This window comes from Misgurnus anguillicaudatus, chromosome 14, assembly GCF_027580225.2.
Source record: "Misgurnus anguillicaudatus chromosome 14, ASM2758022v2, whole genome shotgun sequence".
NCBI classification, from domain to species: domain Eukaryota; kingdom Metazoa; phylum Chordata; class Actinopteri; order Cypriniformes; family Cobitidae; genus Misgurnus; species Misgurnus anguillicaudatus.
The window spans coordinates 9786511-9812700 of NC_073350.2; the positions used below are offsets into that span (position 1 = coordinate 9786511).

General features: G+C 34.7%; 2 protein-coding genes across 2 annotated transcripts; one reads left to right on the top strand and one right to left on the bottom strand.

The window, feature by feature from the left end:
* Nucleotides 1–1398: 1398 nt before the first annotated feature.
* On the bottom strand, nucleotides 1399–10407 carry ctns (cystinosin, lysosomal cystine transporter). Its single transcript, XM_073875839.1, has 10 exons — nucleotides 10078–10407; nucleotides 9775–9853; nucleotides 9592–9679; nucleotides 7210–7313; nucleotides 6179–6320; nucleotides 5998–6093; nucleotides 3015–3134; nucleotides 2769–2939; nucleotides 2260–2377; nucleotides 1399–1846 (listed from the first exon to the last, which is right to left on the bottom strand). The coding sequence occupies exons 1-10, from the start codon at nucleotides 10139–10141 to the stop codon at nucleotides 1701–1703; spliced, it is 1128 nt and encodes a 375-aa protein (XP_073731940.1). The 5' UTR covers nucleotides 10142–10407; the 3' UTR covers nucleotides 1399–1700.
* Nucleotides 10408–23981: 13574 nt separating this feature from the next.
* On the top strand, nucleotides 23982–25736 carry ccl25b (chemokine (C-C motif) ligand 25b). Its single transcript, XM_055183672.2, has 4 exons — nucleotides 23982–24126; nucleotides 24229–24314; nucleotides 24867–24984; nucleotides 25125–25736. The coding sequence occupies exons 2-4, from the start codon at nucleotides 24251–24253 to the stop codon at nucleotides 25222–25224; spliced, it is 282 nt and encodes a 93-aa protein (XP_055039647.2). The 5' UTR covers nucleotides 23982–24126; nucleotides 24229–24250; the 3' UTR covers nucleotides 25225–25736.
* The last annotated feature ends 454 nt before the right edge of the window (nucleotides 25737–26190 follow it).

Below are 26190 nucleotides of genomic sequence, written 5' to 3' on the forward strand. Positions count from 1 at the left end.
GGAAGTGTTACAAATTTAAACCAATATGTATTGTGATTGTATTTTTTTTTTACAAAGATTAGAAAGATTTGTACAATTTAAATTTATGTCCAATAACATTTTTTTTTACAATCAAGGCATTATGATTACAACAATGAATATATACAAAATAAGAGCACAAACTCAACATTGACCAAATTATAGTAAAAAAAAAATGAAATATAAAAATTATAAAAAATAACATCACAAAAACAATATAAGAGATGCTTACTCAAATTAGCTTGTATGTATCACAAAGGAGAATCAATTTAAGAGCTTTTTTATTATTAGCAGCAATTTTAAAGATTTGTTTATAAGTTTAATCTTATTTAACCACTGATTAAAGTTGGGTTTGACTTGTACCATCTACATTTATGAATAAAAAACTTTGCAAAACAGATCAAGAAGTTGATAATCAACTGTAAATCCTTGTTTTTCAAAAATATACCAAATTTGATTAGCTGTATTGTGAGGGGTGAGAACACTTTTAAGACTTATTCATGTTATTTCACAGAAGGGATTGTGGAATTTTGGCGACAGTTCAGCTGATCCGTCAAATATAAGTAACATGATAAAAATGAGTCTGGCATTATCAATAAATGGGTCGGTGACAAAAATGGTTTGGCAAGATGAGAAATTCAAAAATCTTTTTGAAAAACTTGTTTTAAAAGCATGCATCAGGTTTATTTCAATGCACATAGTTTATTTATGTTGATTTTATGCAATAAAAAAATTTATTTGAACCATTTTTATGAAAGTTAAGACTGAATGAATCTGAAAATGTCAACCGCCAATTGTGCCAAAGAATGAGAAATATTAAATATTTTATCCACCTAGATGGCATGTAAGCGTAATCATTAAGAAAACATTTTTAAATATCATTTTATTAGTTATTTCTAAATGTAAATTTTAATGTGTTTTTGTAATATTTGTCCTGACATTTTCTAAATAATCTTTGACAAATGATGTAAAAATGTATGCAAAATAATCATATTACACTAAACTAGATGATTATTTTTTATTTCACATTTTTTATGATTATATTTTCATTAAAAAAATACTAGTTACACCAATTGACACAGACCGGTTACACCACAGCGACATTTTTGCAATTAATCCCCAAATATTTTTTCAAAATGAAATAAAACCAGAAATTTTAGACTGAAAGTGTGCAATTAATCTGCAAATTTATTTTGAAATTTAAACCCTTTTAATTGAACCATATGAACACAAAATAATAAACGTCAGGTCATTGACCCAAATATAATAAAAAAATTAAATGCCCTAATGTCAAATATGCAGTACGGAGGATTCATCTCGTAGTTTATTTTGCATCAACCAGATGTTAGGCAATAAATTCACACATACAATTTTACCCTGTAGTGTTTTATTAAACACTTTATTTAATTCATTGAAATACAAGCGCTAATTGTTTACTAAAGACAGTATTAAATTATGAAATCCATAATACAAATTTACAAATCTATAGACTAATATAAAATTAAATGTGTTTTCTTGCTATTCAAAATGCAAAGGCTTTGGTCAAGCTATTGTTAGCTTTAGTGTAAGTGTTCATAATTCCCTTTTATACAGTAAATAGTTCACACTTTAAGATTTATTAAACATTATTAAAAGTATATACAAAAAAAAACATGATTTAAGGCTAGTGAGGTGCTGATAATCTATTTCTGATTATCCAAGTCATGATACGCTTGATCTCTGTTCCTATACAGACAATAATGCTGTATTATAAAAATAATATCAAAAAAGATGGAGAATATGCCCAGTCCAAACTTTGTGGGATCCCCAAATATAAACTTCCATTTGTCTGTGAAGAAAATACATAAACAGATTAATAGAGGAAATACTAATATATATATACTACTGAACTGAGGCTGGATAACACTCAGACTTCACCTAAAAACTGGACGTCATCTATTGAGAATCACACATTACACAACTGTCAATAAATCACAGTTGTTTGGTGTATGACTTTAGATCTCAACCGTGGAGCATTATATGCCGAGATGTCACTCAGTTGAAAATATTGAACAAACCTGTAATTGAATCTGTACCTGTGAAATCAATCATCTTTGAATGCTTAACTAGATCTGACTTGCCCTGACTGCAAAATGGTGCAGAAGTAGCTTAGTGTAATCCAGCCTTTGGTCTAAAAAAAATCATTTAGGTATATATTGAAAGTGAGTTTGTTAACTATAAGAGTTGTTTGTGTGGTCTTACCGTTGTTGAAGGCCTCAAGAAACATCTGGATTAAACTACAGCTGCCCCCTGTGGAGTCCAGCAAAATACCTCCAATGCTCCATCCCTCAGTGCTCTTTCTGCGGTAGTTCATATAAGCCTAAAAAAATCAATAACAGATGATCACAAACATACTCGTTGGAAACTCTTGCTCAACGTACTTTCACAGGCCATATGTTTAAAAGTGTTTGGAGAAGTCATATATTTCTATTCTTAATACAGGAAGTGTGAAATCAGTGTTATTTATATTGTACAGGATGTCTTTGAAAACATAGGGCTACTGCTCTGGTACAAATGTTTTCAATAAATACATTTTATTCATTAAAATGTAGGAACATTCAATACTATAAATGTAACACCTTTTAAAACTAAGACCACATTAGTATAACTTAATAGTTTAGGTTCAAAGCTTGATGAAAAAGTCCCAGTTGCCATTATTATTCACTGAAACTTCAATGTAAATGAATGCTATTGTAATGTGAGTTCAGTACCTGTGGAATGTATTTGACAAGTGTAACACCCAGTTTAATATAAGAGAAGTAGTACAGATACTCCAGCCAGGTGATCTTCTGTGCCACAGCAACAAAGAGGGAGACGAACGCAAAGGTCCAGGCAATCACCAATAACCCAATGGCTACTTTGGAAACTTTTTGGCCACCTCTCTACACATCAAAAAGCAGAAAGGAATATGAGAATAAGCTTTAAGGAACCTTAAAAGGTGAAACGTTAATACTCACCTCATAGACGACACACTGGCAGATGTAGACGAGAGTAAGAACTACAGCATGAAGGCTGAAGAACACATCGTTGGCGTCGACAGGAATGACTCCGTTTGGATCTTTCTTCAGGAACTCCTCCTGTATAATAGTGTGATATTTATGCATTAATTCAGCACTTTTCCAATATTATGCTTATGAGAACCAAGTTAGTTTATGAAAGGTTTAGTCCTGAAAATCTGTTACGGTTTTCTTTGCTAAAAAGGTTTACTACTGTACCATATGTTTAAAAATAATATAAAGTTATTTTTTATTATTAGCCCAGTTTTATTCTACATGGGATAGGTTACCATATGAGGGTCGACAAGTTGAGATCATACATGACCAGCTAATAATACTACTACTAATTTTATCAGGGTAACTCTCTTTGTTATTGGACACTTGGATAATAAAATGGAGAATAAATGAATAAATTAATGAAAAAGTTAATCCCAAAATGAATATTAGACCATATTTTATTTACACTCATGCTATTCTACACTGTAAAAAATCCTTGTTGCAATTGTTTAACTAACTTGAATTTACAATTCATTTACTTTCTTGATTAGTAAGGAGTTGCTATAAATTATAAAAAAATGCAGTTAAATTAACTTAAGTTTTATAGCAACTCCTCACTAATCAAGAACGTTAAAATGATTGTAATTTCACATTGATTAAAGCTAAAAATGTTAGTGCAACAAGGAATTTTTACAGTGTAGGTGTATATAACTTTCTCCTTTCAACCAAACCCATTGTAAGTTTTATGAAATTATATCCTGGGTCTTTACACATTTATAATTGCATTGGATAGTGTTCAATTTTTAAAGCTCCAGAAATGCGCCCATTCATCAAAAACTAATCCATACATTTATTAAATGTCTTCTGAGGTGAAGCAATGGCCTCAACTCTCTAGTGAACATATGGCCATAGTTTATTAAGTTTAAAGGTCACATATTTCAAGGCTTTTTAGGGTTATATTTTAGGTTTTGATGTCCTTAAGAATATATATTTGCAGTTTACGTGCCAAAAACAAGCTCAAAATTTTTTACAGCTCTTCTTTCAGGAGCTCTGCTAAAAACAGGTCGTTTTGGCCTGTAATAAGTAATACGAGTAAAATACGCAGTTGAAATAATGTTACCCATGGAAGTACACAAGTGTTCATTTCTGTAAACTAATACATGTTAGGTTAGTAAACCAACAGACACAGAGACTAAGAGATTTTAACATATAAATGTTTAACTCGTCTCTTTGCCTAGAAAGATATTTAATAAACATATAATTCGTTTTTAAGGACACTGTGTGTGCCATTAACATTTAAGCAATGGGTGACTATCCGTGAAGCCAACACAGAAGTGCAATTCATCAACTGGTCGCTAGAGACTGGCTCCAAAAGAGAATCAATCCCCATATACCCCTACAGTATGTTAAAATGCCTAACTTTACCGCAGATATAAATATGTACAAAAATGTACCAGGCTAATCTATATAACTAATTTTACCCTTCGTGACAACTGTGAAGGGGGTGAATTCTTTTTTATAACCCATCCATTGAAATTAAATCAAACCTTAAAGTTCTGCATAATTAAGGGCGTGGCCACTTGAGTGAGAGGTGAACTGCGACTGCTGTCACTACTGTCGAGCTAGGTGGGCATGGTTACAGCAGCCAGGCACCTCAGCTCTACCCGCGTCCCACCTTTTTGCCATTTTCGGTTATCGAGTGATGCATGGTGACCAGTGGCGGCTAGTGATTGCTCATCCGAGGGGCGCAAATTCAGAATATGTGTTCAGGGTGTCATGTGTGTTGCTCATGTTTTCAAAATGTGTGTTTGTTGCGCCATGCCAACCATGTGCACCACGTGTCCCGTCAAAACAAGTGCCCGCTGCACACGCGCCAAAACCGTTTGTGATAAAAGAGACGCTCACGTTCACAAAATACTCACTTAACTCATTCACCGCCAGCCTTTTGAGAAAAGTTGCCCATCTGCATTTTTGTGATTTTAACAAAATTTTCACAAAATTCCTTGCAGGAAAAATTATTTTCTATAAATATATAAACATACAAATTATATCAAATTAAAGAACACACCCTCTGCTTTCAAACAAACAAACAAACAAACAAAATGGGGAAAAAACGTTTCATTATATATTTACTTTTTCTACTTAATTTAACCACTGATATATGGATATTTCTCTTCAAAAATACAACATTTTGAACAAAAAGCCTAAAAAATTGCGTTTTTGTAAAGAAATTTATGTCAGAGATCAGACTCAGAATGACTATAAAAAATAAAGGCAGTTAAAATAAATCATTACATCTTTTAAACTTCCATTTTTGATCAATTCGGTTTGGTGCCATCTGGTGGATAAAAGCGGTATTACACTTTCACTTTGAAATTCGTCCAGAAAGGCATATTTATTAGCTAAATATGAACTCATAAATGACGAGATAACTAGTCAATGGCGGTGAATGAGTTAACAGTAAACTCTGATAACGCATGAGATTATGCGAGACTCTGGCAAACGCGAGCATCTCTTTTATCATAAACCCTTTAGACGCGTCTGCAGCAGGCACTTATTTTGACAAGACACGTGATGCACATGGTTCACATGATGCGTTGAACACATATTTTGAAATGATGAAACAAACACTTGACGGGCTACATACATGTTGTGACAAGCTTCACATCATGCGCCCTCGAAATAGAAGTCACCGGCCGCCACTGATGGTGACATGCTGCCAAGATGCCAACGGCAGGCCCAGCCAACTATTGGCTTCCCAAAAGCTCTCCACAAACCTATGGGTGATGTCACTAACACTACGCCCATATTTTTTTTACAGTCTATGCATATAAAACTAAACAAAAACTTTACCAGTGTCACATACTAAACTGTAAGTACACAATATTGCAATACAGCAGGTCGACAGATCTAAGACAAATTAATGTAACATTACGTCAACTCTCACCTGTATATATGGCACCCAGAACAAGCCAACATTGAATACGCTGTAGGCAATGAATCCGGTTAGGTTGAGAACGATGAAATCAAAATTGAGCCCCACCACACTGTGCGGGAAAAAAAGTGTGTTATTTCTTTAATCATTTTTATTTGTTTATTTATTCTTAAGTCTCAAAGAGAAAACGCCTCACACTGCGTCGCCTCCAGTTCTCATATGCTTGTGGGTAAAATGACACAGACCAGGCCAGAAAGTAAATCCAGCCAATAACCTGGTTAATGATGAAGAGTACTGTGCTCCTCACAATCAAGAATCTGATTCGAGTTTCAAAGCTAAAAGAAAAAGATTTTGTGTTAAGAAAAAGATTTTGTGTTAAATGCTAAAATACCAAACATCATGTATAGCTCAGTGGTAGACTATTGCAAAACGCCATGGGAAGACACATAACGAAAAAATTTATGTACTTAAGGCTGGGTTGGATAAAAGCGACTGCCAAATGCATAAATTTTAATGTAAATATACCCTTGGGCTCACAAATGGTTTCCAGGAACTGGATTTTTTTAGCATACGTTTTATAGCCGTAGGCTATGTATGAAATATGCAGCTTCTTCTGGGGCTAAAATTTTACATATGATTTTAATGGCAAAATGGGACTTAATGTTGGACTCTAGTTCTTAAAATCTGACCTGCTTTAAACCTGGCACAGTGTTTATTGATGCAAGTGTTAAGAAATGCAAAACAGGCGCAGCAGAGACAACAATAATGAAACTGATGTAGTAAATTTCTTGTAGTGTATTTCGCCACCTGTGAGATCCTAAAGCTTGTGTTCTGTTACTTTGGTGGGGTGACGTACATTTTGGAACACAAAAATATTTTTAACAAACGTTGAAAATCCCTGATCTACATGTAAAAAAAAAGACATGTTATTATAAAGTATTAGGATTTTGACAAGAAAGATGTGCTTCATTCAGCGGGTGACAGGTGCCGGCCCCTCTAGCTGTTATTTTAAGAACACTGAATACATCTTGTCGGTTAACACACATCTGAGACTTACAGTTTATTGGGAAATAACATCAACAGAACTTGTTTTGCAAAATCCTGATGCATGAACCATGAACCATGTTAACCACACCATACACAATCTGAAACCACTGCTGTATCTTCTTGCTATAAATAAAATAAAGCTATAGGACAAGATTGATGAGTTAGTACAAAACGCACCTTTTAACACGAGTGTCATTGCTAAAAAGGTAAGTTGACACCTGCCCGACCCCCTTCGCCTGCACTTCAAAAGTTACAGATGTGTTTCCTGCAGGCACAAGAATCTGGGGAAGATGAGAAAGACAAATGTAGCTGCTTACCCTTGCTTACATTGACAAGGAGACTATTCATCACATTCAAATGAGCGATTAATCTCTAAAACATTCATTTAAGCTCTATAATCATTCATGACCAAAAAAAAAACAAGATGATGCCTGTAGGCTACATTAGAAACCATTAGAGGTAACAGAGATTGATTGCTATTTGACACAAACTAAGATTATGGATGCTTTGGATTAGGGATCTTAATGTTGAAAAATATAAGAATTTATGACTGATTAATATTATCAGTTAAAACAAACAAAAAAATTGTGTGTATAGACACGTGCCTACAGACATTTTGCCACTTTTCTATCCTTAATTCGTGAATGGCCTGTAAATGGGGCAGATTGCTGCCCTAACGGTCTGGTAAAGTAATATTTTTTTATGAGAAATCATTTGTAATTGTACTGAATATATATCCATGCTTGACTATGGTTTTGAAGCTGTACGGATATGTGCGTAAAATTACGCGTCCGTCTTGCGTGCGTCCGGACAGATCTTCACTGATTGCCTCTGTCCTAGACCCTGACCATAAACATCTCTCTTTTTGCACAAACAAAGAAAGAAAAACTTTTTTTTTAAATGTGCCCTGCATAAGAAATGGCCACTGTGGTAGATGAAAAAGAGACAATCTGCCCTCTTTGGGTATTAATACTCTGGACTGATCGTGTGCTTTTTGATAATGTAATGTTGCGTGAAAATTTGATAATGTATGAATCCTGGTTCTGTTCAGGGCTCCAGACTTTTTTGCCACCAAAATTTGAGAGTGTGCCACTGAATTTTACATCCAGTCGCACATGTGCGACCAGTGAATTTTACCTTTCTTTGTAATGCGACACGGAATTTGAAACAGCACATTGTACTTTCTGCATCTATCATCAAAGTATTTATTAGTAATACAGTGGAAATTAGTAGAAATTTGAATATTTGGTTAGCATGTTGATTTACAGTGTGTGCCCCTAAATTTTCTGGTTGTGGCCCTAAAATTTTCAGTTGGGGCCACTGTGCTCCTAATGAAAAAAGTTAGTCTGGAGCCCTACTGTTGTTGATCTGTTTGCATGTTCAAATTAAATTAAATGTTTGTATTGTTATTATTGTTAATGTTTGGTTTAACAAGCTGCGGTTGTCAGTCGGTAAATTAACTAAAATTAAAGGTGCTCTAAGCGAATTCACGTGTTTTAGACCATAAACATTTTTTTGTTACATCTCCTCACTATCTGCTTGCTACCTGACCGCTGATCACACTGTAAAAAATGTGATCGCTGTAGAGAGCCCACAAATTCCACAAACGGCAATAACTACACAGTGGCCAAATCTAGCGCCACGAAACAAAACAAAGCGTTCCAGCCAATAAACGACAAGAAGGATTTGAGGGTGGGGGTTGGGCGCATTCATGAAAGCACGGAAGGGAGAGGGAGGAGTTAGCTACGCTCCGTTTGTTTGAAAACAGTTCAAACATCAACAAAAAGTGACGTCGCACAGATTCGCTTAGAGCGCCTTTAACTTTTTTAAATATCTAGAAATTTATATTGCAAGTAAAGGTTAGGGAATAAGCTAGAAGTTGCTGGAATGTGTTTTTGTAGGTTAGAAAATACCAACTAATTCAGACCACAGGAAATCATGATTTTCAGCTATAGACGGTTTTATCGGACGCACGTGCAGTGACGCGATTACGCGTCTGGTCAGAACTTTACTTCCGGTTTCTGTTTGTTTAAAGGTCTGGCTAGTTGCTAAACTGAACTCTTGAACAAATACCTCGTCGAAAATAACAAATGTTTTGGTTTGCTAGGTAATATACACATTGTTTATTTTGCTTGTTATATAAATAAACTACTTTAAAAAGGACTTTGATGTTATTTATTCTTAGCGGATTTTACCAAAAGTTAGGTGTTTTCCACGAAAGCCGCTTGTTTATGTTGTTACTGCTGAAACCGTCTATATAAGATACTTTTTTTAAAGTTTTGTTTTTTGGGACTTTTTGTTTCTTTATTTAGACAGGATAGTGTAGATTAGACAGGAATGTGTTGGGTGGAGATAGTGATCACCAAAGGACTGCAGAGATAGAAATCGAATTTTGATACTAAGCTTGACATTACATCCGTGTGCATCCATGCATTAAAGGTACTTTTTATTTGGGAGTATCTATAACAACCAAACTCTTTGAAACACTCAATAGTTGATTAGATGTTTCTGTTATATGTTTATTGGTATCTAGTGTTGTGTTATAGTAAGTGTACATACCTCATCTGGTAGCTGAATTATTAAGGAGACATTTTTGGATGTATATGTGATGTTAAAATAAAGTGTTACTGATGTGTTCAACTGCGAACTGTGAAAAAAACAAATGTGTAAAAATGATTCATCATGACTATATTAGCAAGTGTCATGTACACTTAATTCATTAAATATACATATATCTTATACCTTAACGTAATGGTGATGTTTTGTGAGGATTGTTGCTGTAGATCAACTATTGCTGGAGCTGTAATGGACACTTCTGCATCCGCAAAGATTTTAAAGGCAATACTAACATTCATTGCTCATCTACAAAACATACAAAACTAAAACTAAAGTAATGTGATTCGCTTAAAAGCACTTTTAAAATGAATGAGCTTTACTGTAAAGCTGCTTTGAAGTAAACTATTTTGTATAAATAGCTATAGTCTATAAATAAAAGTGACTTGAATTCTTTATTTTTATTTTCATATTAAAAAACAATGTACTTACCCGCAGATGCAGTGTACACACTCACAGATAGCGTTAGGAAAAACAGCAAAACTCGCTCTTTCATCTTAAATAACGTTATAAATAAATAGCATTAGGTTTACTGTGTTAATGTCATGCATGAGTTAACAGCTGTCATAAGGAAAGCGCAACGCTCGCTCCACTCGACGACTGTTGAAAGTCAACGTAAACAAACGACAGATCTGCGACCCCAAAAATGTAAAATCTGTACATATAAAACAACGATGAAGAAACTAACGTCTTTTAAAAGAGGAAACTAATTTGAACTTCCTTTTGTGAGATGTTTGATCACATGACACAGGTCAGCTGACACGTGTATCTCGCTGTGTCTGACGTCATGGGTTTCAGTCGATTTCAAGGATGCAGATACTGTAAGTTTTAATCTATTTTTTACAGTCTATGGTTTTAATCAGAAACTAGATCAAATATCTAAAAATAAAGTTAAAGCAGGATATGCTTGGTGAAGGCGTAGGCTACAGTAATTTTTTTTTTAAAAAGGATAAACTCAAAGGAAATATATATTTTTAAATCCGGATTTTTTTACAAAAATTCTAAAACAATCTCTCAGGCTGTAAGCTTTTATTAAACATGTTATAAAAAATAACATCTAGTTTTAAACCTTTTACTTCACAATTATAGTTCCATTTTATTTATTGGTTGTTGTTACAAGCATTCGATTCAACATTTGACCGACCAGTCATCTTTTACACATTTTCTTGTTTTTATTGATAAAAATAAATGATTATTGTCTTTGATATAAATTTTAAAGGGACATTCCACTTTTTTGAAAATATGCTAATTTTCCAGCTCCCCTAGAGTTAAACATTTGATTTTTACCGTTTTGTAATCCATTCATCTGATCCCCAGGTCTGGCGCTACCACTTTTAGCATATAGCATAATCCATTGAATCTGATTAGACCATTAGCATCATGCTAAAAATAACCAGAGAGTTTCAATATGTTTTCTATTTAAAACGTAACTCTTCTGTTACATCGTGTACAAAGAAAGACCAACGGAAATTAAAAGCTGTGATTTTCTAGGCAGATATTCTTGAAATTGAGAAACAGCCTATTTTCGGGCAGTGCATAATATCACTACGCCTGCTGCAGATGTTACTTCAGCAAAGTCACTGATTACTACGCCAGTTTGAGAGTATAGTTCCTAGCCAATATCTGGCTAGAAAATCGCAACTTTTAATTTTCTGTCGGTCTAGCCGGAGATCAGCTGAATGGATTTCAAAACGGTAAGAATCAAATGTTTAACTCTAGGGGAGCTGGAAAATGAGCATATTTTCAAAAAAAAGTGGAATGTCCCTTTAACATAGCTATTTGTACAATGTACAGTGATTTTAAAGGGACATTAAGTATGATTTTAAGTGTTTAATTAATCAAAATCAATGTTTTTATTCAGAAATATGTCCTCATTGGTGTCAAATGACCTCTGCCAATGATCTGATTTTTCTTTGTAAGCTAAAGCTATGTTTATATTCGCCGCGTCCGCAGGGGCGCATTGGTGTGCGCAGCAAAAATGACGTCAACGCGGAGTGGGCGGTCGTGCGCGTTGGGTGCCTGAGACCCCATTTCACGTGGAGGTGTGCACGGCATTTCTTGTAACCGTGCGCATGGCTCTGCATCCGAAAATGACCGAACTCGAGGCGATTCTGTCCGAGCAGGCAAGCCTGTGACGTATCTCTTTGATCAATCCAAGCAAAACAATGCATATATTTATCTGACACTCTGGAAGTAAAGTATGGAAACTTTGCAGTTTAAAACACGAATTCTTTTACATGATTCAGAATGTTTGTCCCACATTTGCCTTGAATGAACCACTGGACGAGGAACAAAACACAAACCTTAAAGCAACACTATGTAGTTTTTTTACCTTTAAATAATGCAGTGCTTCTCAAATAGTGGGGCGGGACCCCCAGGGGGGGCTCGAAGCGACACCAGGGGGGGGCGCGCGAGACCCCGGGGAAAATACTTTTTCAGTAAGTGATTTTTTTTGCACTGTCACTTAAAGACATTACACCCCAATCACGCTGAAAAGCCGCTTGAGTTTTTATTATTATTTATTGATTATATTTAATTACATTTTTCAGTATCAAGTGGTCAAAAATATTATACTTTAAATAAGGATTGTTTTTTTTTTCAGGCAAATTGATACATTTTAAGTCTTTTTTGTTAAAGACTAAAAAACAATGTTAATATTCTTTGTTGTAAGTTGATCGATATTTCCATTTTTGTGTTTTCTTTAATGTTAATAAAGATACAATGTTTTGCAGATGTGTCATTTTATAGACAAAGTATACTATTTACAGTCGCGGCGGAGAGTTGGGGGGCGCGAAATGTTTACTTCTTCCTGGGGGGGGGGGGGGTGTCGTGACAGAAAATAATTGAGAAGCACTGAAATAATGTCTCTAAAATTGTTTCAGTGATAGAACAACTTCTAACTGGACAAATTGTACTGTTGCTGCAACCTGAGCAGCCTCCTAGCTGCTACAAGCACACTCTGAAAGTGGCGGTGGCGGGTAGGAAACACAGCCCCGCCCCTCCCCCTGCCAGCAGAAGAGTGTCTGATACCAGGCACTGTTGCGCTTTTCAACCACATGGGGGAGCTGTAAGTCATTTTTACATGGAAACTACATAGTGTTGCTTTAAGATGTCTGTACTGTTTGTTTAGTAAAAACTTAAATGAAATGATAATGTTTAATAAAGACATATATAAAAGATTGTTGTTTTATTTATGTTCTCATATTTATATATTAAACTCTGATGTTAAAAGCAGCAGGGTTGTTGTTCCAGCGGACGACTTCTATCCTCTTCTTTGTGTGCGAGCATAAACAAAGCTTAAGAATTTCTTCTCTTTACTTATATTGAACGGGTGTCCAAGGAGACTTTCATGTCATTCCGCCATACTGATAAACTATAATAGCAAAGAGGGACAAAAACAACTAGTCTGCCAACATGTTTCCACAACGCATTTTCATTCAGAACACGTGAACCAGCTGAGATCAGTGAGTATATAACGGCTACCGTAGTTGCAACACGCATTTCGAAAAGGGAGGCGCTAGAGAGCAATATTCGTTTGAATGCAAAATACAATTTCACTACTAGATGGGAGAAAATCATACTTATTGTCCCTTTAATGCTTCTATTTAATTTTTTTGAAAAGCCCCTTTTTAAAGGTGTCAAAACACTGTAGCTCCCTTACTTCAAGGAATTTTATTTAACAGAGAAAGAAAATGTTTGCTTGCAGATGACAATCATATTTTTGAGAAATATGACTAAAAAACTTGGAATGAAACAATGCAACGTATCCAAACAAAATGAAGGGGCTCATTTCACAGAAATAAGCCTTGCAGAGTGAAAAAAGACTCTTGTCTCATTTTGTTTCGGGTACATTGCATTGTTTCATTCCAAGTCATTCCAAGTCACAACACAAGTATGATCAGGACCTCAATATTGGGTCCTGATCACACTGTCGGGGCTTATTTCTTCGATAACAACAGACTGCCTACAACATTATATCTCAAATTATTTTTTTACTGAATCAGTGGTTGCCTTTCTCCTAAATTTTATATTTATAAAATCCTTATTAAAAGGCAAACTCTATAATATTACATAAACTTTAAAGTCTAAATATAATGATTACTTAGATGAATCAGTCAAACAGCTAAAAGCTATTGAAAATTGAATTTCCAGGACCAGTGGAATGAAACTTTTATGATTTCTATGAGATATTGTGTTACTTTTAATTTAAGGTTTAATTTTAAAAGTATTAATAAATAAATAATATGAGGACCTGCACACATCAAAAAATTAACAACAATTTATTATGCAGAGGCCTCAAATAGATAAAAGTGCAAAAAGTGGATAAAGTGCAAATTGGTCGAATGGTTCAGTCAAATGTTAGAACAACCATGACATCAATTATTCAAAAGATTTGTAGACAGAGCACTTAGGCTATGTATATTACAGTGGGACACTTGAATGCTAGGACATACAGTAAATATACTTTGTACAAGTACTTACTGTAACACACAAACACATCCATTTGTGTCATGATCCTGGCATTCATGGTCATAGTTTTGTTCTAGTTTTTTGAAAGGATCGTGACAGCCCCACGTATGTTACGTGTAGCACATGGTCGTTGTTTGTTGACTTTGACCATGTGCTTCTTGACCTCGTCCCCTCGTCTCCTCATTAATCATACTATATTGTTTCAAGATTATCAACTGTTGCCCTCTCCATTTGTCCCTGTGTTTGTTGTTCTGTGCTAGTTTGTTTTGTAAAGCGTCTGTGTGTGAAGTGTTAAGTCTTGTATCTAGTTTATTGGAAAGTTTTGTTTTATCTGTTCAGTGTTTAGTCTGCTGTATAATGTCGTTTAACCTCCTTGTGAGTTTTATTTTACAGTTTTGTTTAACCCTTAAGAGATCCTTAGAAAAACGTATGAATTTGTCCCTAAGGCCAAAACATGACACCTTCCCAAAAACGGCACTAAATATAAAAAAAAATCACTTTAATTGATTTGATTCAATCTTTTAAAACTACTTCTGCCTGAAACATGCATACCAAATATTCATAAAAGTTGTGAAAATTTAAACTCTTTATATGCCAGTTGTTTACATTAATCCATGTTTTTAACATAAAATGTTTATTTTCCAAAAAAAACATTTGAATTACCATTTGATTTGTTATTATTAAACCCTTAGATGGGTCGGAGATTGGTAGCAACATTGATTTTGATGTGTTGTTATTTTTTGAACAGGGTCAGATTTTATTTTAAAAAATTCACCTGCGATCCTATAGGCCAAAATGACACCTTCCCAAAAACTGCTATAAAAATATATTACATTAATATTTTTCCTATCAAAATTTTAAATCTACTTCTACCTGAACATTCATAATAAAATATTAAGTAAATTTGTGAAAATGTAAACCCTTTATATGCCAATATGTTTACATTACAGTTTTTTGTTATGACAGATTTTTTAATACTTTTAACAATGAACTTATTTTACACACAAGCTCAAACAAGACCAAAACAATGTCAAATTTACAAATGCTTTCACACAGTATGTCTAAACAGATAACATCATGTGCTAATCCTCACTTATTGTCAAAGTAAACAGCTGTTCGTCTTATGAATTGAAACACAAATATATCCCCTGTATTTGGGAATAAGAACAGCTGGTTGTACCAATGCAAATATATAATTCACACCTGATTCTCATCTAAGAAACACACTCAGGTTCTTTCAATTGCATGACAATATGCTATACAAAACAGTAAAAGAGGACCTTGAGTGATCTTGTGTGAAAAGGAATATGAGCAACACAAAGTAAGATAAATGTCTGCATGAGTCAGCAAAAGACCACCAGGACAAGGGAGAAGTTTTCCTTAAGTCCCACGGATGCAATAGATGGTGCAATCCCAGAATTTAGTAACCTAGTTGATTTCCACTGAAATTTCCATAAAGTTGACCACTCTTCATCAGTAAAAATTATTACACTTTCTGTCATCCAATCGGCTTTATGCCCAGCTGCACTACTTCCTGAACTTCAGCCAGCTTTTTTTTTCCTGTCTGCCATTATTGGTCAAACTGATTAATCCAGGTGTGTCTGATTATTGTTGTTGTGAGGCACACCTGGATTAATCAGTTTGTCCAATAATGGCAAACAGGAAACAAGGAGCTGGCTAAAATTCAGGAAGTAGTGCTGCAGCTTGGCATGAAGCCTATTCTCTTTGATATAACTTGTAGAATGTTTCTTCATATTTATTACAGTTTTTGCCCGTGCTTGAACACTATAGACCCATGCTTAGACTAAAGTAACACAACTTGAAGGTTTTGTTACCATACCTCAAACACATGTACCCATACCTGCGCTGATTTGCACATTTAGTTGCAATTCTGCAACACACTTAATCCTTTATGCAACACACTTGGTCCTGCATTACACTCTATTTCATACATAAGACACTTCGTAAAATAAAAACTCAGGGTGCCATTTGGAAAAGACATGTATCAAAAATGCAAAACACACCGGGTAATTGCAACCACTCAAATACACATCTGAAGGCACTTACTTGCTAAACTGAACACCAATCAGGAGGGAGAGCAAGAGGAAGAGGAGGAGGACAAGGTCAAGGTCAAAGAGGCCATGCAAGGACCCCTATAAGAGCAACTTTGGTGGAGCATGTCATCAACCATTAGTAGTAAATCGCCATCACCTGCTTTCAGATGGAGCAGATGTTTGCTACAAAGAGACGAATTTCACCAAGAAAATTGCAAAATCACGTTCATAATCGTGAGAAATCACCTCTGATATTGTATGCGATTTTGTCTAGCTTCTGAAAGCAGGTGATGGCGATTTACTACTAATCACCGAACCGGATTCACTGAGGAGACACGCACAAGAATCGCAGGCAATTTCTATATATGACCGCCAACCACATGCCCACATGCCTCTTCTGCAGGCAATGGAACAGGCCTGTGCAACGACATTCAGGTGACAGCAATCCATGGATGGTTTCGACATGCAAGGGGATATTTTCCCCAGTGCCTAGAAGCACTGGGGAGAAGAAATTGCTTGCGATGTCGATGAGGTCCTGTGGCCAGACCCCAATAGATGGCGGGATACATGAGGCCATGTATGCACAATTGCCACGATTTTCTGCATTTACAGTATAGTGTTTTTTTCTTTTATTATTATTATTATTATTTTTTGCTTTATCTGAATTCATGTTACTGCAATGTACAATATTGAGTAGGCCTATATGCATTTTTGGTTGTTTGAAAATATTCCTCTGAAAATATGCCTTCTGGATAAACAATGAAAATCAAAGACTGCAGTGTTTTATATAATGTAGACTTTAGTGTTCCCCCTGATCTGAAAGTATATGCATATGATGCAAGTATTTGTCATTTTGTCATTAGAGTTACATTTTGACAAAGGAATGTTTTTGATAGCAGAGTTTAGGTTTTGATAGTAGAGTTTCAATTTGACACAGATGTGAATGGTATATTTCCCAGTGTTGTGTCATGTTTATTTGTGTGTAGAGTTTTGGCACAATGAGCGAAGTTTTGCAAAATGTGTTCAAGCAACGGGCTAAAACTGTAATTTTTCTCAGAATGAGCGAAGTTTGGCAAAAGGTGTTCAAGCAACGGGCAAAAACTTAAAACTCTTGTATATATGAGAAACTATATACCTAATGTATATGCCTTTCAGGCACACAATTTTTTAACATCAAAAGTTTATCTTTTCAGAAAACAGCAAAATGTTTGAAATTTTGATGCGTGCATGGAATGGTGAAACATAGCGCCACATGGTGGACAAGTATAAAAATCAAAACTTGAAGGCCTGTAGTTCAAAATGATATCTTGACATAAGGGTATGCATTAGTTTATGTTTAGATAAATGGGGTGGTGGGGTCATAAATGGTAGTTATAATAGTTTTAATTGGGCATTTTCTGTCCCTAGGATCACATGTGTCGGTTTTTGCGTAGCTTAACCATTTCAGGCTAATTTAACAAACTGTAACCAAAATTCTAAAATTCATCAAAATTTATTAACCAAATTTGGGCAATATTCATTCAATACAGTCAAAATGTAGCCTGGGAAAACCCAGACAACTTCCAGCAAATTTAGATTTGCTCTGGAACATTTACATACAGTTACAGTTACATTAACAAGTACTTGCCATATGTAAGTAAACATAGAGTACAGGTATGAAATATTGATTTGAAAGGCTTAAAATTTGTGAAGTTAAGACAAAATTCATACGGTTCGGTACGATTTGTTTTTGTGATGTTAGGTTTAGGGGTGGGTTTTTTCTAAAACCGTCCATTTTTGTATGATTCTGCTTATACAAATTCATAAAAATCGGTCAAATCATAAAATATGGACATATTCCTGTGAGACCACTCGCTGATCCTGGTCAAGATGACTTGCAGTATCCGGATGATACCGGCTGTGTTATTAGTTTCAGGTGGTTGTTATACAACAAACCTCGGAATGACGCCACTAGCCAATCAAATATTGTGTAACGAACCTAGATAAGACTGGCCAGAAGCTAAAAGTGAGGTCAAATGTCATCGACAACACTACTATCAATGTACCAGGACAATTAAATGAGTATGTGTGCTGCTTTTTCAGAGCATGGTGTGCTAACTCATCCAACAACACATCATCTCTTCACCTTCATAGAGAGAGGTCTGTTTCCCATTTCCCATGTATGTAATATTTTGGGATAATGTGAGATTCCATCACTCTTTTGGACAGTTTAGGATCCACTATAGGATTACTGATGTAAATCCTCCCATTCTATAACGCATTCCTTAACACAACTGAGGTCTTTTCAGTATGGAGGTGGAAGATCTATGACAATACACACATACTTAGATGATCCTACTGGCTGCAAACATAAATTCAGCATGTGATGCCTACATAGCAGACACTTAACAGAGGCTGGATAAGACATCCAAGAAAATCTTTCCACACTGCATTGCAAGGAAGGATATCCGTTGGGACGAGACTCTGGCCAGACATACTGGGATGTAATTTGTACATTTTGTACAAAGCTCATCGATCTGGAAGGTGATTGGCCAGTTGGTCTGTGCATTGTGATTGTCCATACCTCTGACGTCAGCCGGAAGCGGGAGGAATTGTGGTGGTGTCGGTCTTGTCTACGTCACCGGTCCCAGGAGGTGAACTGTTGCCTACAATCCATGTGTTTGTTGTACACTCAAAAAAATGATTCAAGCCCTTCTTAGAAATGACACATTAAAATTGTGTTGAATTAATTTAAAATACATCACTAAGAGCAATAAGTATATATATTTAATTAGTCTAATACAAAATGAATATACTATAATTTATTGATTTCTTTTTAATTGCGTTAACACAATTAGTTTGAGTTTGGGTTCTGGAAAAATAATTTCCCAGCATGCTTTGCATGCAACTGCTTTTGGAGAGTCGTTTTTTAAATTAAGTTTGATTTAGAAGCGTTTGTGTTATATTTTTTAAAATTGTTTTGTTACCATCATGCAGAAGAGTGGCGCTTGTGGTTAGGTTGTGGATGTGACGTATTTCTCTCAATGAGCACTAACTGTGTTAATGCCTGTTTGGAGATCAGTCTCTTCTCACATGCTCATCCAAAAGTATCATATGTTATTATTATAAGCATGCTAACATGTGCTAATGCTAATTAGTATGATATAAAAATGTTTTATATAAAATAACAGAATTGAGTTATTCAGACTACCCTAAATCGAGTTATTTAGATTAGTGATGGGAAGTCTGACTCTTTTTTGTGAATCAGTTCTTTCGGACAATTCGTTTCAAAGAACTGGTAAAAAAACGATTCACCAATTCTTTAACATACTTTATGTAATGACGTCATTCGCATCTCATTCTATCATCCAGGAGGGTAAAATACTTAAAAAAATGTTCAAGTAAAGTCGTGTATAGTTGATTTATTATTATTTAGTTGTCCAACTAAAGCACTTTCAAAAACTTTTAACAGAAATCATGATCAAGCTCATAACAACAATATAATCTGCACCTAACAAATATATTTTAGTCAAAATGGTGTTTAATATAATTAACTGTACCATGCATTTTTTCCGTAAGTTTTATGGTAATAAATAAACTTACTTTATGTCTGTCAATCATTCATGTAGGCTATAGTATTAGCACAGCAACTCACTGATGTCCATACTGTTTGGTTCACGCATGCTCAGTATCCACAGTTCTTTGATTAGTTCTTCGGACGCGTCCGATAGAAACTGTTCTCAAATCGGTGAACTGGTGACTCCATAAATGCAGCAACCTGTTCCTGACTCAAGAATCGCTGTATCGTACTTTTCAGTAACACATGCACAGTATTAACGGCTCATCAAGTCAGACGCGTCCAATAGAAACCGTTCTTGATTTGTGTATTCAGTTTATCGGTGACTCTGGAATACCAGTATGTTTGCTGTGCATGCTCAGTATCAACAAAATTCACCATGTCTCTGTTCAGTCAGTGATACTGTTGGAGAGAGCTTCTACAAGTTTAGATACGGATTACTCACTCTTATTTAGAATCGGAATGACTGTCAAGCACATCTGAAAGTGAGTAACTTGTGGATCATTGCTGTCTCGAGAGACAAACTGTTTAAATGATTCAGTCCGATTAGGTGTACTGATTCAAGTCGTTTACTGAAAAGAACCAGTTCAAAAGAACGATTCGTTCACGAACTGGACATCACTTATTCAGATTACACTAAATTGAGTTGAGGCAACTAATTGAGTATTGCCATTTACTTTTAAAGTGAGTTGGACTAACTCAATATATTTTTATTGTGTAAAGCAGTTTTTTATGAGTTAGGGGTACACATTCATATTGGATGGAAATCCTGCGTTGTAGACGATAACTCGCATCATCGTTTACTTTGGGGTTTGTACCTTTTGCATATCGTTAACATGAACTAATACACACTTACGCACCAAAGGAAATGTAAAATCGTGAATTGGATAATTGGTGCTCTTTAAATAAAAAATACTAGAGTAAAGAATTTTTTTCAATAGAAACTGATTTTCTTTACATTTTTGTTCAGACCTTTGATATCTGTATAAACATTTGTCAATATTATGAGACAAATGGACAAGAAATACAGACAGGCAGATACACTGTTAAACATGACAAAGTTTTCTGAAAAATGATTCATTCAATTTACTCAATTTTATTAAATTAAGTGGTCGCAAGCAATTTATTTAAGCTACATTTAAAAAAAAAATAGAAAAACAAAACCAAACAAAAAACTTTCGTTTAAATGTAGCTTAAATAAATTGATTGCGACCACTTACTTTAATAAAATTGAGTAAATTAAATGAATCTTTTTTTTTCAGTGTTCAGAGTACTCAAACAGTTGTTGAAACCGATGACCTAAAAACATTTAAGGAAATCAACTTAAAATTTTAAAGTACACTGTAAAAAAGTCCTTGTTGCACTTAAATGTTTAAGTTTAAACAACTTGACTTAAAGAGCAACTATGGTCCGATTCACGATTTTACATTTTGTGTGTGTGTATTAGTATGTTAACAACATGCAAAAGGTATAAACCCCAAAGTAAACGATGACGCGGGTTATAGTCTCCAACTTAAATCTCTTTTCTTGGACTACAACAAACACACGGATTGTAAGCAACAGTTTACTTTATGGGATTGTTGACATGGTCAAGACGGACATTATCATAATTTATCCCGCTTCGGACTCAGCCTGTAAGTTAACTCCTGTTAGCATTGCATTGTGAGCGAATCTTTCAAACATGGTAAAGAGCGTCACATTTCCGTCACATTTCAGGTATTCAGGCCAATCACAATGTACAGATTAGCTGGCCAAGACACAGCGCTTTTCAAATCAATGAGTTTTGTACAAAATCAGAGCGTTTGAGGAAAGCAGTATATATGAAGCTACAAAAAGTGTATGGTATGTGGAAAATAATGTGTTTTTTTAACCATAAATCATGCAAACACATTGTGTTATACCAAATACACAAAATAATGTTGTTTTTGGCAATGAAATAGTCAACTTTCTTGACAAGAAGTTGGTATAAATAAATAAAAAGTTAATACAACTTTATTTTTATAATTTATAGCAGCCTATAATTAGTCAAAAAGTTTAAATGACTAGTTTAAGTCAAGTTTTTTAAACTTAAAAATTTAAGTGCAACAAATAGTGTTAATAATATTTATAAATTACAATTAATCCAAGCTTAAAAGTTTATATTTCATTTAATATTTAAGTACACTATACTTAAAACAAGTAGGGCTGGTTTCCTGGACAGGGATTAGTTTAAGCCAAGAGGACTTAGTTTAAATAGGAAATATAACTAGTTTTAACAAACATGCCTTACTAAAAACATTACTGGTGTGCATTTTGAGGCAAAACAAAAGGCACTGATGTATTTTAAGATATGTCACTGTAAATTGTTTTCAGTTTAGACAGCTCTAACATTTATTTGAGTCTAGGACTAGTCTAATCCCTGTCCGGGAAACCGCCCGTAGTGTTTACCATTTCATTTTTCTTCACAAGTCACAGAAACAGACAATCTGACTCGTGTGTATGTAAGTGTGAAGAAACTGAGCTCAGTGCTGGCATTGACTTCACACAGTTATTGTTTATATAATAAAAGCAAAACATATACGTGCACAGGCACTACACTTCTGAACAATGGTAACCACAAAACCAATAAATAGCAAAGTCTTCTAATCTCCAACATAAATGAATATTTAACACTATTGAGTCTTTCTCTTTACTCAAAACCACATAAAATATTACTTAATTTGAAAATAAGCTCTCGTAATGCAGAGCATGCTGGAAACTGGAAATCCTTCTCAACCAATCATGTTGATTTAATGATAAACTGAAGTGAATTTTCAGTGCCAGAATCTTTAGTGTAACTAAACTTCATCGCAGCCACCACAAGTTTGTAAATATTTGCAATGTTTGTGAGGCTGTTGTATTGAATTGACTCCGTTTGGAAGTTAATAAATACATTTTTTTGAGTTAGTTCTTTGACGCATTTTATTTGAGTTTTAAGAACTCAAGTCGGTGTAATTGTTAAACACATAAAACTTTTTTTCACTGGTTTGAGTACAGGTCACTCATTTTAAATGAGTATTGTACTGTTTAGGTTAACAGTGATATTGCTGGGAAACTGAAAGAGTTTTTACTTTAAAGAGGTCAAGGCGTCTTACGGAGAAGTTAAACACAAGTAAGTGACCCTTCAGACAGACTAAATAATATGAAACCCACTTTATTGTCAAATCTGAACATTGTGATGTGAAACTAAACCAATGCTTGCAGCAGTGGTTCTCAAACTTTTTTAGCATGCAACCCCCCTTGTGTACGGTGTGTTTCACAATTTTATGACAAAAAACTGATCTAAAACTTAATTTAAAAATTAAAAAAACATTAAATTATACAAAGTAGTGCCTTATTTTTTTATTACACAGAATTCATGATGAATTTATGTATTTTTAAAATGTCATAAAACTGGGACCCCCCTGGCACCATCTTGCGGCCCCCAGTTTGAGAACCACTGGTTAACAGGACATCCAAAAAAGTGAGCTCGAGCTAAGGATTAGATCATGGCATGTATGTGGTGCAGAAAGAAATTTAATAAGAGTCACTACATGCAACAGAACTGAGCTGTTGGCACGATATAAATCTAATGCCATGCCAGATGGGAAAAAAATTGCTCGCCGTTACCTGTCATTTTTGACAAGACGCAGGCTTAGGCATCTGCCTATCGAGATAATGCCAAACTTCAGTTTAGGTCGGATTCAGGTCAGTGATGAACAAAATAAGAGTTTAAATTACAGAAAATAATTTCTTGGAATTTCATTTGGGTGGTATACATTACGCAACAATGCAGCTTGATGTATAGTTCAGGGTGTTCATAGTGATTGGTCGTAAATTACCAGCAACTATAAGGGAAGCAGAGATTGTGTTACATAAAAACATGACATGCCCCACTGGACGCATTTAAAAGTGATCAATTTATAAACCCTTGCGAATCCCATTGCACAACATTATTCTTGATAAGTTTTTCTCTGTTTTTATTGGCACACAGATCCAAAAGCTAAAGCAGATGTTTAGGGGGAAAGAACTTGGCAAGGACTTCGTATTGTGCAATGATGAAAGTCAACCAGGGTGAGCAATGGGGGATGCAAAAATTCCCGACTCCCACTTATCCATTATTTGACCACATATAGATGCTTGAGATACTGCTGCAGGCATCCTGTTTATGTTTGTAGAGCGTGAACTCATTTGTCAAAACAACACGAAAAGTCCATCAACACAATTTACTTTGGTTTGAAGATCATCTAGTGAAACAAAATGAAAAGTGTAAGCAAAATGTAAGGGGGCGTGGTGGAGTCTCAGGTTTAGTTGCTACAGTATAAAAAGTGTCAACGAAACGGAGGAGGAGAAAAGAGCTGCTTTAGCCCCGAAGACGCCCTCATTCATCTGAGACTATCTGAGGTAACGATCACACATGCAGTTTATTAACCAGCGCTTAAATGCTTCTTTAGTTGGTGGAGATAAATCAACAGAGAATTTAACATTTTATTATTTTCTTTGAAGGATAAAGACTGAACATTCAACCATGAAGTTTCAAATCTTGTTCTTTATTCTGCTCTTGGCTTGCATGTATCCCAGTTTGGCTCAAGGTAAGGGTTTGTTTCTTTACTGTAAGTAGATGCTATTATTATTATTAAATATTGATGTTTTATTTAAAATAATATTACTATTATCAATGATAATTATTATTACGTTATTTTAAATTTTAACAAAATCTCAAAATGACTACCATATTTGTAGACAACAACTGCTTAACAGGAATTTAATAAATGAAAATTTTTATAATTGTAGCATGCAAAGGTACCAAGAATAAATGAAGAGTTTCGTTGCAAAACGAGATAAATCCATTTTTTTAATTGTTCAGAAATGTCGTATTTTGGTTGTGCATTACAATTAATATCAATTCAACTGCAATTGGTTTGTTTTGATTTAAACCTTCATTACCTAAAAAATACAACTAAGTAGCACCATAAACAAAATAATAACATGATAACATAATAATAAACATGTTTTGACAAAAATGTTAAAAAATGAATTTATCTCGTTTTGCAACGAAACTCTTCAAATATATAATGATAGAATATAACGTAATGACGAGGCAATAACAAATATGTAATTTTGCCCTTTTAATTTATTCTTAGGCTCATACGAAAACTGCTGTTTGAAGTACGTGGTTGGCATTAAAAAGCAAATGCGAAGAAATATTGTGGGTTACGTCAAACAGGAAACAGATGGAGGATGCAATATTCCTGCGATTGTGTGAGTATTTCTTCATAAACATCAAAGATTTCATCAAAACACTTTTACACAATTGCTTGGCATAACGCTGGAACAACACTTCCAATTATTAAACTGCTTTTGATTTCAAAGTTTTTCTTTTTTTATTTGTCTTTTTACAGGTTCAGGCTGAAGAAATCAAGGACGCTGTGCGCTGATCCAAAACAACCATGGGTCAAAGAGCTGATTGAGAAAATTGATAAAACTTACTTCCCTGCGTAAGGAATGAATTCATAGAAAGCTGTTGCAGGACCAATCCCTCTGTGAATGACTGTTTCATCAACAAAACAGCTATATAACAACAGCAATGTTTGTTATTATTTGTTGTTATCACTATAAGTCCTTCTGATTCATTATTTTTCCACCAGACTATGAATTTTTATTTTCATGCGAAGTTCATAATGAACTGTGTTGTAGATGCTTGTCTTCCTGTTCAATGTATAAGCACAATGCGAATGTACGAACTGTGAATGTTTGACCTTCATGTCCCCATACTCCATATATTTTTTTAAAGATTTCATTTGAATATAACCTGTGAACTGAATAGCCTATATGTAAATGTTTGTGGGTGCGTGCGTCCGTGTGTGTGTGCATGAGAGAGAGAGAGAGAGAGAGAGAGAAAGAGAGAGAGAGAGAGAGAGAGAGAGAGAGAGAGAGAAAGAGAGATAAAGAAAGTGCAGTACATCTACTTATATTGTTGTTTTCTTACTATAATAAAATTTTACTATTTTACATTTAAAGTTGTTATATATTTTTTACATTTATGCATTTTGCAACACTTTATCCAAAGCAACTTACATTGTAATCATTTCAAAATGTTGGGTTGTTTTTAACCCACGGCTGGGTAACTATTAGACAGAACACATTTCTGGGTTAAAATGACCCAAATAATGGGTTGTTTTTACCCAACTGCTTGGTTATTGTAAATCAACCATGTTGAAACAACCCAGCAGTTGGGTTAAAACAACCCATTATTTGGGTCATTTTTACCCAGAAATGTGTTCTGTCCAATAGTTACCCAGATCTGGGTTAAAAACAATCCAATATTGTTAGAGTGTTCCCATGACCTTCTGCATTGCTAACATAATGGCTACCACTTGAGTTACTTTCTAAAAAAATGCTGGGATATTTTTAACCCAGTGTCGGGTCAGAAAGGGACACACTTAGCCGTTCGGTTAAATGAACTCA